The sequence below is a fragment of the Aythya ferina genome (genome assembly GCF_964211825.1).
Source record: "Aythya ferina genome assembly, chromosome: 34".
In the NCBI taxonomy this organism is placed as follows: Eukaryota; Metazoa; Chordata; class Aves; order Anseriformes; family Anatidae; genus Aythya; species Aythya ferina.
The window spans coordinates 1,082,618-1,098,318 of NC_140331.1; the positions used below are offsets into that span (position 1 = coordinate 1,082,618).

Sequence of the window (15,701 nt, forward strand, 5' to 3'; positions counted from 1 at the left end):
GGGCACCGGGGGGGGCAGGGGTCAGTGGGGGGGGGGGATCCTGGGGGGGGTTGGGTCCTGGGGGGGCAACTGGGGGGGTCCTGGGGGGGTTGGGTCTTCTGGGGGGGGGGATTCCGGGAGTGGGGGCAATTGGGGGGGGTCGTGGGGGGGTACTGGGGGGGTACTGGGGGGATTGGGGGGGGCTGGGGGTCCTGGGGGGGGGCACCTAGGGGGTCCTGGGGGGTTGGGGGGGCACTGGGGGGGGGGCAGCGGTCAGTGGGGGGGGTGTCCCGGGGGGTTGGGTCCTCTGGGGGTGGGGGGATCCCGGGAGTGGGGGCACCTGGGGGGGTCGGGGGGGGGGGTCGGGGGAGGCTGGGTCCCCTGGGGGGGGACTTGGGGGGGTCGGGGGGGGTCTGGGGGTGTCTGGGTTCACTTGGGGGGGGGGCCCTGAGGGGGGGCTGGACCCCCTGGGGGCGGGGGGGGGCAGGGGGGCACATGGGGGGATTGGGGAACACCTGAGGGGGGGGCCGGGGGGGGCTGGGTCCCTTTTGGGGGGCACATGGGGGGCGTTCGAGGGGGGGGGGCTGGGCCCTCTGGGGACCCCCCCAGGGTTGGGGGGAGCCTTTGGCACCTGGGTCCTTTTGGGGGGGGGGGCCCTGGGTCCTTCCCCCCCCCCCAGCCCAACATCTTTGGGGGGGGGGGGCTCCCAGCATCCTTTGGACCATGGGGGGGGGCTGAGGGGGGGGGCAGCGTTCCCAGCATGCCGTGCGGCCCAGGGGCACTGTGGGATTGTGGGGGGGGGCCCCGGGGGGGGGTGGAAGCGGCTTAGGGCTGAGCGGCTTTGGGGCTAATTATAGCGCGCCGGCCCTTTAAGGGCTCAGGCCTGGGCTGGGGGCGGGGCTAATCCCGGTCAGGGGGCGGGGTTAATCCATGGGGTGAGGTTAATCCAGGGGGCGGGGCTAATCCCGGTCAGGGGGCGGGGTTAATCCATGGGGTGAGGTTAATCCAGGGGGCGGGGCTAATCCCGGTCAGGGGGCGGGGTTAATCCATGGGGTGAGGTTAATCCAGGGGGCGGGGCTAATCTGAGGGAGGGTGTTGCGTGGGGGCAGGGATAAAGTGGGGGGCGGAGCTAATCCGGGGGGTGGGGTTTATACAGGGTGGGGCTAATCCAAGGGTTAGGGGTTAATCCAGGGGATAAATTAACCCAGGGGTGGTGCTAATCCGAGGGTGGGGCTAACACAGGGGCAGGGCTAATCCGGGGGGGCTATTCTGGGGAGCAACATTGTTACGGGTGGGCGGGGCTAACCGGGGGTGAGGCTAATCCGAGGGCAGGGGTAATCTGGAGGTGGAGCTAATCCAAGAGTGAGCCTGACCCTGGGGCTGGGGCTAATATGAGGGCGGGGCTAATACACAGGTGGAGCTAATCCAGGGGGTGGGGCTAATCCAGGGGTAAAATTAGGCAAGGAGGCAGTGCTAATCCAAGGGCGGGGCTAATCCAAGGTGGGGGGTATATGGCAGAGAAGGGCTAATCCAGGGATGATGTTAACCCAGTGGGCGGTGCTAATCCGAGGGTGGGGCTAACAAAGAGGCAGGGCTAATCTGAGGGGGCGGGGCTAATCCAGGGGTGGGGCTATTCTGAGGTCAGGGGTGATGCAGGGGCAGGGATAATCTGGAGGGGGGGAGCTAATCCAGGGGTAAGGCTGACCCTGGGGGTCAGTCTGATATGACAGGGATAGTACACAGGTGGAGCTAATCCAGGGGGAGGGGCTAATCCAGGGGTAAAGTTAAGGGAGGGCACAGTGCTAATCCTAGAGTGGGGCTAATCCAGGGAGGGATAATATAGGGGGGCTGGGCCTAATCCAGGGGTGACAGTGTTCCAGGGGTGCTGCTAATCCAAGGGTGGGGCTAACACAGAGACAGGGCTAATCTGAGGGGATGGAGCTAATACTGGGGGCGGGGTTATTCCAAGGGCGGGGCTAATCTGGGGAGAAAGGCTGATACAGGTGGTCAGGGCTAAATGGGGTGAGGTGAACACGGGGTGGGGCTAATCTGAGGGAAGGGGTAATCTGGGGGCAGGGGTTATATGGATGGGGATAATCTGTGGGTGAGGTTGACCCTGAGGGTGAGGATAATCTGAGGCGGAGCTAACCTGGGGAGATGTGGTTAATCCAGGTTTTAGGATAGCCCCACCCAGGGGGTGGGGCTAATCCGAGGGCGGGGCTAATGCAGGGGCAGGGTTAATCTGACAGGGTGAGACTAATCCAGGGGCAAGGTTGAACCTGGGGGAGGGGTTTATATAAGGGTGGGGCTAGAACACAGGTGGGGCTAATCCAGGAGAAGGGGCTAATCCATGGGTGAGGATAACACGGGGTGGGGCTAATCTGAGGGCGGGGATAATGTGGGGCAGGGCTAATCCAGGGAGGTGGGGCTAATCTGGGGTGAGGTTAACCCAGGTGTCAGGGCTAATCTAAGGGAGAGCTTAATCTGGGGTTGCTAATCCAGGGGGTAGGACTAATCTGGTGGTGAGTTTGACCCAGGGGGTGGGGCTAATCCGGGGGTTGGTCTAATGCAGGGCTGGGCTAATCTGAGGAGGGTTGGGCTAATCCGGGGGCAAGGTTGAACCTGGTAATCTGAGGGTTGGGCTAATACACAGATTGGTCTGATACAGGGGGTGGGGCTAATCCGAGGGCGGGACTAATCTGGGTCTGATAATCAGTGGGTGGGGCTCATCTGGGGATAAATTTGACCTATGGGTGGAGCTAATCCAGATCAGAGGTTAACCCAGGGGATGGGGCTAATCTGAGGGCGGGGCTAATATCGGGGAGGAGCTAATCCGTGGAGCTGGGGCTAATCTGGGGTTGAGGTTAGCTCAGGGATGGGGCTAATCCAGGAGTGAGGCTAATCTGGGTTTGCTAATCCGGGGGGTGGGGCTAATCTAGAGGTGAGTTTGACCCGGGGGTGGGGCTAATCCAGGTCAGAGGTTAACCAAGTGGGTGGGGCTAATGCAAGGCAAAGCTAATCTGAGGGGGTGGGGTTAATTTTGGGGCAAGGTTTAAACTGGGGGTGGGGCTAATATGAGGGTGGGGTTAATCCAAGGGGAGGGGCTAATCCATGAGGGAGGTTAACAGAAGATGTGAGGCTAACCCAAGGCATGAGATAATCTGGGGCAGGGCTAATCCAAGTCAGTGGGGCTAATCTGGAGGTGAGGTTAATCCAGGGGGCAGAGCTAATCTGAGGGCGAGGCTAATCTGGGGTTGCTAATCCGGGGAGTGTGGCTAATCTGAGGGTGGGTTTCACCCAGGGGGTGGGTCTAATCTGGGGGCGGGGCTAATCCAGTGCAGGGTTAATCCCGGGGTGGGGTTAATCCCAGGGTGGGGCTAATCCAGGATGGGGCTAATCCGGGGGCGGGGCTAATCCGGGGGGGGCGGGGTTAATCCCAGCACCACACCCCGCCTCATCCCCTTGCCCTCCTCCCGCAGCCATGGACATCGGCGGCCTGGAGACGGTGGTGGCCAACTCGGCCTACGTGTCGGCCCGCGGCGGCGCCGGCGCCTCGGGGGCCTCGAGCCGGGACCGGCGGCACCGCGCCCGCCTGCGCCTGCCCCACATCTCCCAGTGCGAGGCCCTGCGCGCCCGCCTGGCCGGCGGCGGCCCCGGTAATGGCGGCGCCCAGGGGGCCGCGGGGCAAGATGGCGGCGCCCAGGACGGGCCGGAGGAGACGTCCTTCCGCTGGCAGTGCCTGGAGCAGCCAATCGGGAAGCGGCTCTTCCGGCAGTTCCTGGAGGCCACGCCGGGATTGGCCGCGGCCGGGGCGCTGTGGGCGGAGCTCGAGGCCTTCGAGTGCTGCGAGGAGGCGGAGCGCGGCGAGGCGGCCAAGGCCCTGCGGGGGCGCTTCTTCACCCCGGGAGGGGCCGAGCACTGCGGCTTCCTCAGCGCCGCCGCCATGGCGCCGCCCGCAGGTGAGAGGGGCGGCCATGACGCCTCCAATGGTGGCCATGATACCGCCAATGGCGGCCATGACACTTCCGGGGCAGCCATGATACCGCCAATAGTGGCCATGATAACTTGAGGCAGCCATGATACCTCCAGGGGCGGCCATGATACCTCCAGGGGCGGCCATGATGCCTCCAATGGCGGCCATGATGCCTCCAATGGCGGCCATGATGCCTCCAGGGGCAGCCATGATACCTCCAGGGGCAGCCATGATACCTCCAGGGGCGGCCATGATACCTCCAGGGGCAGCCATGATACCTCCAATGGCGGCCATGATACCTCCAATGGCGGCCATGATACCTCCAATAGCAGCCATGATACCGCCAATGGCAGGCATGATACCTCCCAGGGTGGCCATGATACCGCCAATGGCGGCCATGATACCTTCAGAGCAGCCATGATTCCTCCAGGGCGGCCATGATACCTCCAATGGCAGCCATGATAGCTCCAATGGCAGCCATGATACCTCCAGGGCAGCCATGACACCACCAATGGCAGCCATGTCACTTCTGGGGCAGCCATGATACCGCCAATAGTGGCCATGATAACTTGAGGCGGCCATGATTCCTCCAGTGGCGGCCATGATTCCTCCAGGGGCGGCCATGATACCACCAATGGTGGCCATGATACCTCCCAGGCGGCCATGATACCTCCAGGGTGGCCATGATACCGCCAATGGTGGCCATGATACCTCCAATGGCAGCCATGTTACCTCCAGGGCGCCCATGATACCTCCAATGGCGGCCATGATGCCTCCAATGGCGGCCATGATACCTCCTAGGGTAGCCCTGATACCTCCAATAGCGGCCATGATACCTCCAGGGTGGCCATGACACTGCCAATGGTGGCTATGATACCTCCGTTGGTGGCCATGATACCTGCAATAGCAGCCATGATACCTCCAGGGCAGCCATGATACCTCCAATGGCAGCCATGATTCCTCCAATGGCGGCCGTGATTCCGCCAATGGCGGCCATGATACCTCCAGGGGTGGCCATGATACCTCCCAGGTAGCAATGGTGCCGCCAATGGTGGACATGACATCACTATGGGTGGCCATGATACCTCTCAGGGTAGCCATGATACCTCCATTGGCGGCCATGATACCTCCTGGATGGCCATGAAGATGGCAGCCATGATAACCCCATGGCCCCCCGGATGGAGCCATGAAGATGGTGGCCATGACACCGCCAATAGCAGCCATGTTGTTGATGGCAGCCATGACACCAATGGCAGCCATGACACCTCCAGTAATGGCCATGACACCAATGGCAGCCATGACACCCACAGCCGCCACGACACCCCTCACGCCATCCCCACCTCTCTCCCCGCTCCTCCCAGGTCCCAGCACCCCGGAGGACTTTGGGCTGGCGCGGAAGGAGCTGCTGGCGCACCTGGAGGCGACGGCGTGGGCGCCGTACCGCGCCTCACCCTACTTCGGGCGCTTCACGCAGTTCAAGTGGCTGGAGGCGCAGCCGGTGGGCGCCGAGGCCTTCGCCGACTTCCGCGTGCTGGGCAAGGGCGGCTTTGGCGAGGTCTGCGCCTGCCAGCGCCGCGCCACCGGCAAGATGTACGCCAACAAGCGCCTCAACAAGAAGCGGCTCAAGAAGCGCCACGGCTATGAGGTGGCTGCCCCCGTCCCCGCCGCCGTCCTTCGGGTCTCCTGTCTGCCCGTTTGTCCCCCTGTCCATCCCTTTGTCCTTCTGTCCATCCCTCTGACCCCTGTCCATCCTTCTGTCCCATCATGTCTTCCTGTCCCCTTTCTTGTCCCTCTGTCCTCCTGTTAATCCCTCTGGCCCATCATCTGTCCCTCTGTCCCCTCACCTACCCATTTGTCCCCTCATCCATCCCTCTGTTCCCCTGTCCATCTCTCTGTCCCCTCATCTGTCCCCCTGTCCCCTTGTCCATCCCTCTGTCCATCCCTCTGTCCCTCTGTCCCCTCACCTGCCCATTTGTCCCCTTGTCCATCCCTCTGGCCCCTTGTCCATCCTTCCGTCCCCTCATCTGTCCTCCTGTCCCCTTCCATGTCCCCCTGCCCCCCTCCCTGTCCCCCTGTCCCCTCATCCATCCCTCTGTCCCATCCTCCTCCCTCTTTCCCACCCTTTTCTTCCTCCATTTTCCTTCTCATCTTCCTCTATGTTTTCCCCACGATCTCTGCGTGTGCTTGGCGTGTGCTTGGCATGCACGCATGAAGATGCTTTGGGCCATCCAAGACTGGGGAGGGACCCAGCGGGAACACACACTTGTGCTTGGCGTGTGCTTGGCCTGTACCTGCTCTGTGCCACCCTGTGTGCTTGGCGTGTCCTCAGCCGGCACCGGGCTGGCTCCAGCTGCGTGTCCTTGGCGTGTGCTTGGCGTGTGCAGGCGGCGATGGTGGAGAAGCGCATCCTGGCGCGGGTGCACAGCCGCTTCATCGTCTCGCTGGCCTGCGCCTTCCAGACCAAGACCGACCTCTGCCTCGTCATGACGCTCATGAACGGCGGCGACCTGCGGTAAGCGTGTGCTTGGCGTGTGCTTGGCGTGTGCCTGGCGTGTGCTTGGCGTGTTATTTGGCACATACATGGCGTGCACATCACGTTTGCGAGGGGCTGTCCCGGCTCCTGGGGCACGCCCGCGTGTTCTTAGCACGGGTGCGTCCCTGGCGTGTCCTTAGCATGTGTGTGGCGTGTCCTTAGCGTGTGTGTGGCGTGTCCCTGGCGTGCAGGTACCACGTGTACAACGTGGACGAGGACAACCCCGGGTTCCCCGAGCCGCGGGCCGTGTTTTACACCGCCCAGATCCTGCTGGGGCTGGAGCACCTCCACCAGCACCGCATCGTCTACCGCGACCTCAAGCCCGAGAACGTCCTGCTCGATGACGCCGGTGACGTGGGGACACGGGGGGGACATCGGGGACGTGGGGACAACGGGGGGACATCGGGGATGTAGGGGACATGGAGACGTTGGGGGTGTCAAGGATGTGGGGGACACTGGGGATGTGGGGACATGGGGGGGATGTTGGGGACACAGCAGGGACATGGGGGACACTGGGGACGTGGGGGCATTGGGGACGTAAGGGACAATGGGGATGCTGGGGACGTGGGGAATACTGGGGACATTGGGGACATTGGGGACGTGGGGAACACTGGGGACATTGGGAATTTTGGGGACATGGGGGACATCAGGGATGTAGGGGACATGGGGACACTGGGGGGACGTGGGGGAATGTGGGGCCACTGGGGGGGATGTGGGGGACATTGGGGGGATGTGGGGGACATTGGGGACATTGCAGGGATGTGGGGGACATGGGGACACTGGGGGGACGTGGGGGGCATTGGGGACACTGGGGAGATGTGGGGGATTTGGGGACATTGCGCAGGACCTGGGGGACCCGGGGGGCATCCAGGACTTGTGGGGACACCAAGGGGCTGGGGGGTGGACACTGGGGAGCGTTACTGGGAGGCGCTGGGAGGGTCACTGGTGGTTACTGGTGGTGCTGGTGGGGACAGGCCACGTCCGTCTGTCCGACATGGGGCTGGCCGTGGAGCTCCGCGAGGGGCAGAGCAAGACCCGAGGCTACGCCGGGACCCCGGGTAGGGGGGGGACATGGGGGGGACATTGGGGGGGCAGGGGGACATTGGAGGGGGACAGGGGGACATGAGGGGGGCAGGGGGACATGGGGGGGTTGTGGGGGGGTCATGGGGGGGCATTGAGGACACAGGGGGCGTGGGCAGGACATGGGGACATGGGGGGGACATCAGAGAGCCATGGGGGGCCATGGGGAGGTGGTGGGGACACGGGGGGACATGGAGGGGGACATGGGGGGGACATTAGGGGATGTGGGGGACACGGGGGGACCCAGAGACATGAGGGACACGGGGGGGGGGACACAGGGGGGACACGGAGGACATGGGGACACAGGGGGGACACCGCGGGGCCGTGGCCCCCAGCGACAGAACCAGAGCCAGGAGAGGGGACGCAGGGACACGGGGGGTGTCCCCCTGCCCCCCCCCGTCACCGGGGTGTCCCCCCCCGTCCCCCCCCCCAGGGTTCATGGCGCCCGAGGTGCTGCGGGACGAGGAGTACGACTGGGCCGTCGACTACTTCACGCTGGGGGTGACGCTCTTCGAGATGGTGGAGGCCAGGGGGCCCTTCCGGCGCCGCGGGGAGAAGGTGGGCACTGGGGGGACTGGGAGGCACTGGGAGGGACTGGGAGGGGGACTGGGGGGAACTGGGAGGGACTGGGGGGAACTGGGAGGGACTGGGGGGAACTGGGAGGGACTGGGAGGGGGACTGGGGGGACTGGGAGGGACTGGGAGGGGGACTGGGGGGAACTGGGAGGGACTGGGAGGGAACTGGGAGGCACTGGGAGGGACTGGGAGGGGGACTGGGGGGAACTGGGAGGGGGACTGGGGGGAACTGGGAGGGACTGGGAGGCACTGGGAGGGGGACTGGGGGGAACTGGGAGGGGGACTGGGGGGAACTGGGAGGGACTGGGAGGCACTGGGAGGGGGACTGGGGGGAACTGGGAGGGACTGGGAGGCACTGGGAGGGGGACTGGGGGGAACTGGGAGGGACTGGGAGGGGGACTGGGAGGGGGACTGGGAGGCACTGGGAGGGGGACTGGGAGGGACTGGGAGGGACTGGGAGGGGGACTGGGAGGGACTGGGAGGGACTGGGGGGAACTGGGAGGGACTGGGAGGGGGACTGGGGGGAACTGGGAGGGACTGGGAGGCAAGGGGAGGCCAGGGGGCCCTTCCGGCGCCGCGGGGAGAAGGTGGGCACTGGGGGGACTGGGAGGGACTGGAAAGTACTGGGGACCCAAGCGTCACCCCCATGTCCCCATTCACTTGCCCCCACGTCCCCAAGCGTCATCCCTGTGTCCCCAAATGCCATCTCCATGTCCCCAGGTGTCATCTCCATGTCCCCAAGTGTCACCCCAATGTCCCCTGGCATCTTCCCATGTCCCCAAATGCCATCCCCATGCTCCCTGGCATCCTCCCGTGTCCCCAGGCGTCACCCCTATGTCCCCAAGTGCCACCCCCATATCCCCAGGCGTCACCCCCATGTCCCCAGGCATTATCCCCATGTCCCCAAGTGTCACCTCCTGTCCCCACGTATCACCCCCATGTCCCCAGTTGTCACTCTGATGTCCCCAAGTGTCCCCCCATGTCCTGAAGCATCACCCCCATGTCCCCAGGTGCCATGCCCATGTCCCCAAGCATCACCCTCATGTCCCCAGGTGTCACCCCCATATCCGAGGTGTCATCCCCATGTCCCCAGGCATCACCCCCATGTCCCCATGCATTATCCCCATGTCCCCACGTGTCACCTCCTGTCCCCATGTATCACCCCCATATCCCCAGTTGTCACTCTGATGTCCCCAAGGGTCACCCCCATGTCCCCAGGTGCCATCCCCATGTCCTCATGTGTCATCCCAATGTCCCCGTGCATCACCCCCATGTCCCCAAGGGTCACCCCATGTCCCCAAGGGTCACCCCCACGTCCCCAGGTGCCATCCCCATGTCCCCAAGGGCCATCCCCATGTCCCTAAGCGTCACCCCCATGTCCCCAGGTGTCACCCCCATGCCCCCAGGCATCCTCCCATGTCCCCAAGTGCCACCCCCATGTCCCCAGGCGTCACCTCATGTCCCCACATATCACCCCCATGTCCCCAGTTGTCACTCTGATGTCCCCAAGGGTCACCCCCATGTCCCCAAGCATCACCCCCATGTCCCTAAGCATCACCCCCATGTCCCCATGCATTATCCCCATGTCCCCAAGTGTCCCCCTATGTCCCCAAACATCACCCCCATGTCCCCAGGTGCCATCCCCATGTCCCTAAGCATCACCCTCATGTCCCCAGGTGTCACCCCCATATCCGAGGTGTCATCCCCATGTCCCCAAGTGCCATCCCCATGTCCCCAAGTGCCACCCCCATGTCCCCATGCATTATCCCCATGTCCCCAAGTGTCACCTCATGTCCCCACGTATCACCCCCATGTCCCCAGTTGTCACTCTGATGTCCCCAAGTGTCCCCCCATGTCCCCAAGTGTCACCCCCAGGTCCCCAGGTGCCATCCCCATATCCCTGTGCGTCACCCCCATATCCCCAGGTGTCACCCCTGTGTCCCCAAGCATCACCCGCATGTCCCTGGGTGTCACCCCCATGCCCCCAGGCATCCTCCCATGTCCCCAGGTGCCATCCCCATGTCCCCAGGCGTCACCCTCATGTCCCCAGGTGTCACCCCTATATCCTAGGTGTCATCCCCATGTCCCCAGGTGTCACTCTGATGTCCCCAGGGGTCACCCCCATGTCCCCATGTGTCACCTCCAGGTCCCCAGGTGCCATCCCCATATCCCTGTGCATCACCCCTATCTCCCCAGGTGTCACCCCCGTGTCCCCAAGCATCACCCGCATGTCCCCGGGTGTCACCCCCATGCCCCTAGGCATCCTCCCATGTCCCCAAGTGCCATCCCCATGTCCCTAAGCGTCACCCCCATATCCGAGGTGTCACCCCCATGTCCCCAAGCATCACCCCAAGCCCCCATGCACCCTCCCCACTCCCCACCCTCCATCCCCCCGTATCACCCCCATCCCTCCCCTATCCCCAGGGTCCCCCCCAGTCCCTAGAGACCCCGTCCCCAGTGTCACCCCCCAGTGTCACCGCCGCCCCCTCCCCGCAGGTGGAGACCCAGGAGGTGACGCGGCGCACGCTGCAGGACCCGCTCAGCTTCTCGGAGCGCTTCAGCGCGGCGGCGCGGGCGGCCTGCGAGGGGCTCATGGCCAAGGACCCCCGCGCCCGCCTGGGCTTCCAGGCCGGGAGCTGCGCCCAGCTCAAGGCGCACCCCCTCTTCGCCTCCGTCAGCTGGGGGCGCCTGGAGGCAGGTAACCCCCCACCCAAGGGTGCTGGGGGGTGGGGGTGGGGGCGGGGGGTGGTGCAGGAGGGGTCTTTAGGGGTGCTGGGTGCTCCAGAAGGGGTCTTTATGGGTGCTCCAGCAGGGGTTCACCTGGGGGTTGGGTGCTCCAGGAGGGGTCCCAGTGGGTGCTGGGTGCTCCAGGAGGGGTCTTTATGGGTGCTCCAGGAGGGGGCTGGGGGCGGTAGGTGCTGCAGGAGGGGTCTTTATGGGTGCTGGGTGCTCCAGGAGGGGTTCTTCTGGGGGTTGGGTGCTCCAGAAGGGGTCCCAGTGGGTGCTGGGTGCTCCAGGAGGGGTTTCTTTGGGTGCTGGGTGCTCCAGAAGGGGTCTGGGGGGGGGTTGGGTGCTCCAGGAGAGGTCCCAGTGGGTTACTGGAGGGCACCTGGGAATACTGGTGGTGGGGTACTGGGGGTATCACAGGAGGACTGGGGGGCTACTGGGAATACTGGGAGTACCTGGGAACACTGGGGGGGTACTGGGGGTACCTGGGATTATGGGGGAGTACCTGGGGGTACTGGGGAGTACTGGGAGGGTTCCTGGGAATACTGGGGGGTACCTGGGGATACTGGGGGGTTCCTGGGAATACTGGAGGGTACTGGGGGTTACTGGGGGGGTGCCTGGGAATACTGGGGGGTACCTGGGGATACTGGGCGTTACTGGGGGGGGGGTTCCTGGGAATACTGGGAGGTACCTGGGGATACTGGGGGTTACTGGGGGGGTACTTTGGGATACTGGGGGGTACTGGAGGGGGAGTCCTGGGAATACTGGGGGGTACCTGGGGATACTGGGGATTACTGGGGGGGTGCTTGGGGATACTGGGGAGTACTGGGGGGTGCTTGGGGATACTGGGGAGTACTGGGGGGATACTGGGGGTTACTGGGGAGGTACCTGGGGATACTGGGGGGTTACCGGGGAATACTGCGGGGGTGCTTGGGGATACTGGGGGGGTACTGGTGGTACCAGGGGAGGGGTAGCGGGGGGCCACTGGGGGGTCCCTGGGATGCTCGGGGGGCACCGCTGGAGCCCCCCCCCCCCAAGCCCAGGCTGGGGGTGTCCCTTCTCCCCCTCTCCCCCCCCCCTAAAAAAAAACCAACTTTGCAGGCCTGGTGCCCCCCCCCTTCGTGCCGGACCCCCGGCGGGTGTACGCCAAGGACCTGGGCGAGGTGGGGGCCTTCTCGTCGGTGCGGGGCGTGGAGCTGGACGGGGGGGACGCGGCGCTGTGCGACGCCTTCGCCTCGGGGACCGTCCCCGTGCCCTGGCAGGAGGAGCTGATCGAGACCGGCCTCTTCCAGGAGCTCAACGTCTGGGGGGGGGGGCCCCGGGCAGCTGCCCCCCGACCTGGACCCCAACGCCGCCCCCGCCGGGGGGGCGCGCTCGGCCACCTGCGGGTTGCTGTGATGGATTTTTTTTTTTTGGGGGGGGGGGGCACCCCTAAATTAAGGGGGTGTTGGGGGGGTGTCAGGGTTGCTGTGATTTTTTTTTTTTTTTTTTTTTTGGGGGGGGGCACCCCTAAATGAAAGGGGGGGGGGTGTTGGGGGGGTGTCAGGGCTTCATCTGGTTGTGGAGTGTGGGTGATTTGGGGGGGACACGAAATGTTCCCCCCCCCCCCCCCCCCCCCTTGAGAAGCCCTAAAAGTGGGGGGGGGTGATGGGGGGTGGAAATGGCAGAACAAAAGGGGGGGGGGTCTTTGGGAATCCCAAATGTTGGGGCCCCCCCAGGGAACCCTAATTTGGGGGGGACCCTAAAATTTGGGGCCCCCCCTGCACCCCGTTGAGAACTCCCAAAATTGGGGGGGGGCTGTTGGGGGTCAGCAATAAGGGGGCATCTGTTTGGGCAGCCCGAAATGCCCCCCCCATGGGTACCTCAAATGTGGGGGGCTTTGAGAACCCCAAAACTGGGGTCCCCCCCCCCGGACTCCAAATCTTGCCCCCCCCCCCAGGTCAGCTTGCACCAAAGACGCCCCAAAATGGGGGGGGTGACACAACCCAAAAATCCCCCAAATCCCCCAAAAAAAACAAACGGGGGGGCTCCCTCTGTTTGGGGGGGTCACCCCAAAACCCAAGCTCTGGGGCAGCCCCCCCCCAAATGGGACTCCCCCCTCAAATGTCGCCCCCCCCCCCCCGACCCCAAGCAGATCTCAGGGACCCCCCAGCTCTGTGCCACCCCCGGGGGGGGTCCCCCCTGTTTTGCCCCCCCCCCCCCCTTTACCTCAGGGGGCTTCGTGGCCCCCCCCCAAACTCAGGGAAACTTTGGGGGGGCCCCGAGCTGCCCCCCCCCAGCACAATAAAGGTGGTGGATGCTGCAGCGTCTGAGGGGCGGTGTCGGGGTGTCCCCCCCGTGTCCCCAATGTCCCCCCCCCCAAAATAAAAATCCCCCCCCAACCTCACGGTGCCCCCCCCCGTGTCCCCAATGTTTCCCATGTGTCCCCGTGACCCCCCCGTGTCCCTACCTCCCTATGTCCCCACATGTCCCCCTGACCCCCCCATGTCCCCAAACGTCCCCCAGTGTCCCCCCATGTCCTCAGTGTCCCCGCGTGCCCCCATGTCCCTGACACCCCCCAATGTCCCCCGATGTCCCCACGCCCCAAGATGTCCCCTTGTCCCCCCACACCCTCCGATGTCCCTGTGTCCCCATATGTCCCCGTGACCACCATGTCCCCTGATGCCCCCCCACGCCCCTCAGTGTCCCCACGGCCCCCGATGCCCCCTTGTCCCCCCCCGCCCCCCCAAAGTCCCCCAGCCCCCCCGACGCCCCCCGATGTCCTTGTGTCCCAATGTCCCCAACATCCCCCAATATCCCCCGATGTCCCCATGTCCCCCGACGCCCCCCGATGTCCCCGTGTCCCCCAATGCCCCCCCATGTCCCCTTACGTCCCTTTGTCCCCCCCACTCCCCCGATGCCCCCCCAATGCCCCCATGTCCCCAACATCCCCCAATATCCCCCGATGTCCCCTTTACCCCCGGTGCCCTCCAATGTCCCCGTGTCCCCCCGATGTCCCCGTGTCCCCCTTGCCCCCCCGAGGTCCCTGTGTCCCCCCAATGTCCCCGTGTCCCCCCGATGTCCCCTTGCCCCCCCGATGTCCCCTTGCCCCCCCGATGTCCCCGTGTCCCCCTTGCCCCCCCAATGTCCCCATGTCCCCCCCATGTCCCCTTGTCCCCCCGATGTCCCCGTGTCCCCCCGATGTCCCCGTGTCCCCCCATGTCCCCATGTCCCCCCAATGTCCCCTTGCCCCCCCCATGTCCCCTTGTCCCCCCCATGTCCCCAACATCCCCCGATGTCCCCGTGTCCCCCCCATGTCCCCTTGCCCCCCCAATGTCCCCATGTCCCCCCCATGTCCCCTTGTCCCCCCGATGTCCCCGTGTCCCCCCGATGTCCCCGTGTCCCCCCATGTCCCCATGTCCCCCCAATGTCCCCTTGCCCCCCCCATGTCCCCTTGTCCCCCCCATGTCCCCAACATCCCCCGATGTCCCCGTGTCCCCCCCATGTCCCCTTGCCCCCCCGATGTCCCCGTGTCCCCCCATGTCCCCATGTCCCCCCCATGTCCCCTTGCCCCCCCGATGTCCCCGTGTCCCCCCATGTCCCCATGTCCCCCCATGTCCCCTTGTCCCCCCGATGTCCCCGTGTCCCCCTTGCCCCCCCAATGTCCCCTTGCCCCCCCCATGTCCCCTTGCCCCCCCATGTCCCCGTGTCCCCCCGATGTCCCCCAGCCCCCCCGAGGCGCGGTGAGCTCTAGGTGTTTATTGGCGTCTAACACTCACTGATGCAGATAAATAGTGGACATTTGTCACCGCCGCCACCGACCGCCGCGCGGGGACCCCCCCGGGACCCCCCCTCTTGGGGACCCCCCCTCGGGGACCCCCCCCTTGGGGACACCCCTTGGGGACCCCTCCTTTGGGGACCCCCCTGCTTGGGGGGGGGGAGGGGGGCGTGGGACACCCCGCTGGGGACACCCGGGGGGGGGCACCCATGGGTGGCGGCCCCCCCCCCTCGGGCCCCCCCCGCCTTGTCCCCACGCCCCCCCTCCCTTCCCCTCCCCCCCCCGTTATTTTTGCCTCTTTTTTATATTTTTTTACATTTTTTTTCCGCTCTTCCCCTTTTTTGCTTTGTTTCGCCTTTTTTTTTTTTTTCTTTTCTTTTTTTTTTTTTTTCGGGCGGGTCCCCCCTAAAGTGCGGTCGGGCGCGGGGACGGGGACGGGGGGGGGGGGGGGCAGGAGGGGGGGGGGCGGGGGGAGGGGCAGTCAGTAGCAAACGCGGCCACGAAAAGTGCAAACGGGAGGGGGGGGCCGCGGCCGGGGGTGCACGGGGGGGGGGGAGGGGGCGGGGGGGGGCTCGCACGAGGAGGCGCCTTGCACGAGGGTGGGCTGTGCACGAGGAGGTGGTGCCTTGCACGAGGATGCACCTCGGGTGAGGGTGTTCCTTGCACGAGGATGAGCCTTGCATAAGGACGGACCTTGCAGGAAGACCCTCACCTTGCACGAGGAATCACCTTGCACACGAGTGCACCTTGCACAAGGACACACCTTGCACGAGGACACACCTCACACGAGGACACACCTTGCACAAGGCCCACCTCTGCCCACGGTGCCTTGCACAAGCGTCGCCCTCGTGCACGGCCGCCCCTCACGTGAGGCCGGGGGTGGCGTGAGAGGAGCTGGGCGTGGGCGTGCGCTGCACGAGCGGGGCCTTGCACGAGGGCGCATTGCATAAAGTGGGGCCGGGCGCGGGGCGTGGCGTGGCAGGAGGGCGGTGCTTGCACGGGCCTTGCACGAGGACACCTCGCACGGAGGGGTGGGGGGAGGCGGGAGGGGTGGGGGGCACGGCCGTGCCTTGCACG

At 65.3% G+C, this 15,701-nt stretch overlaps 1 protein-coding gene across 1 annotated transcript; it reads left to right on the plus strand.

The window, feature by feature from the left end:
* Nucleotides 1-3,460: 3,460 nt before the first annotated feature.
* LOC311425826 (rhodopsin kinase GRK1-like) lies at nucleotides 3,461-12,265 on the plus strand (the record flags this gene model as incomplete). Its single annotated transcript, XM_084501850.1, is given in 9 exon segments — nucleotides 3,461-3,938; nucleotides 5,314-5,597; nucleotides 6,337-6,464; nucleotides 6,677-6,834; nucleotides 7,460-7,543; nucleotides 7,999-8,123; nucleotides 10,637-10,838; nucleotides 11,969-12,176; nucleotides 12,178-12,265. Coding segments are annotated over 9 exon segments (1,755 nt in total).
* Between the last annotated feature and the right edge of the window lie 3,436 nt (nucleotides 12,266-15,701).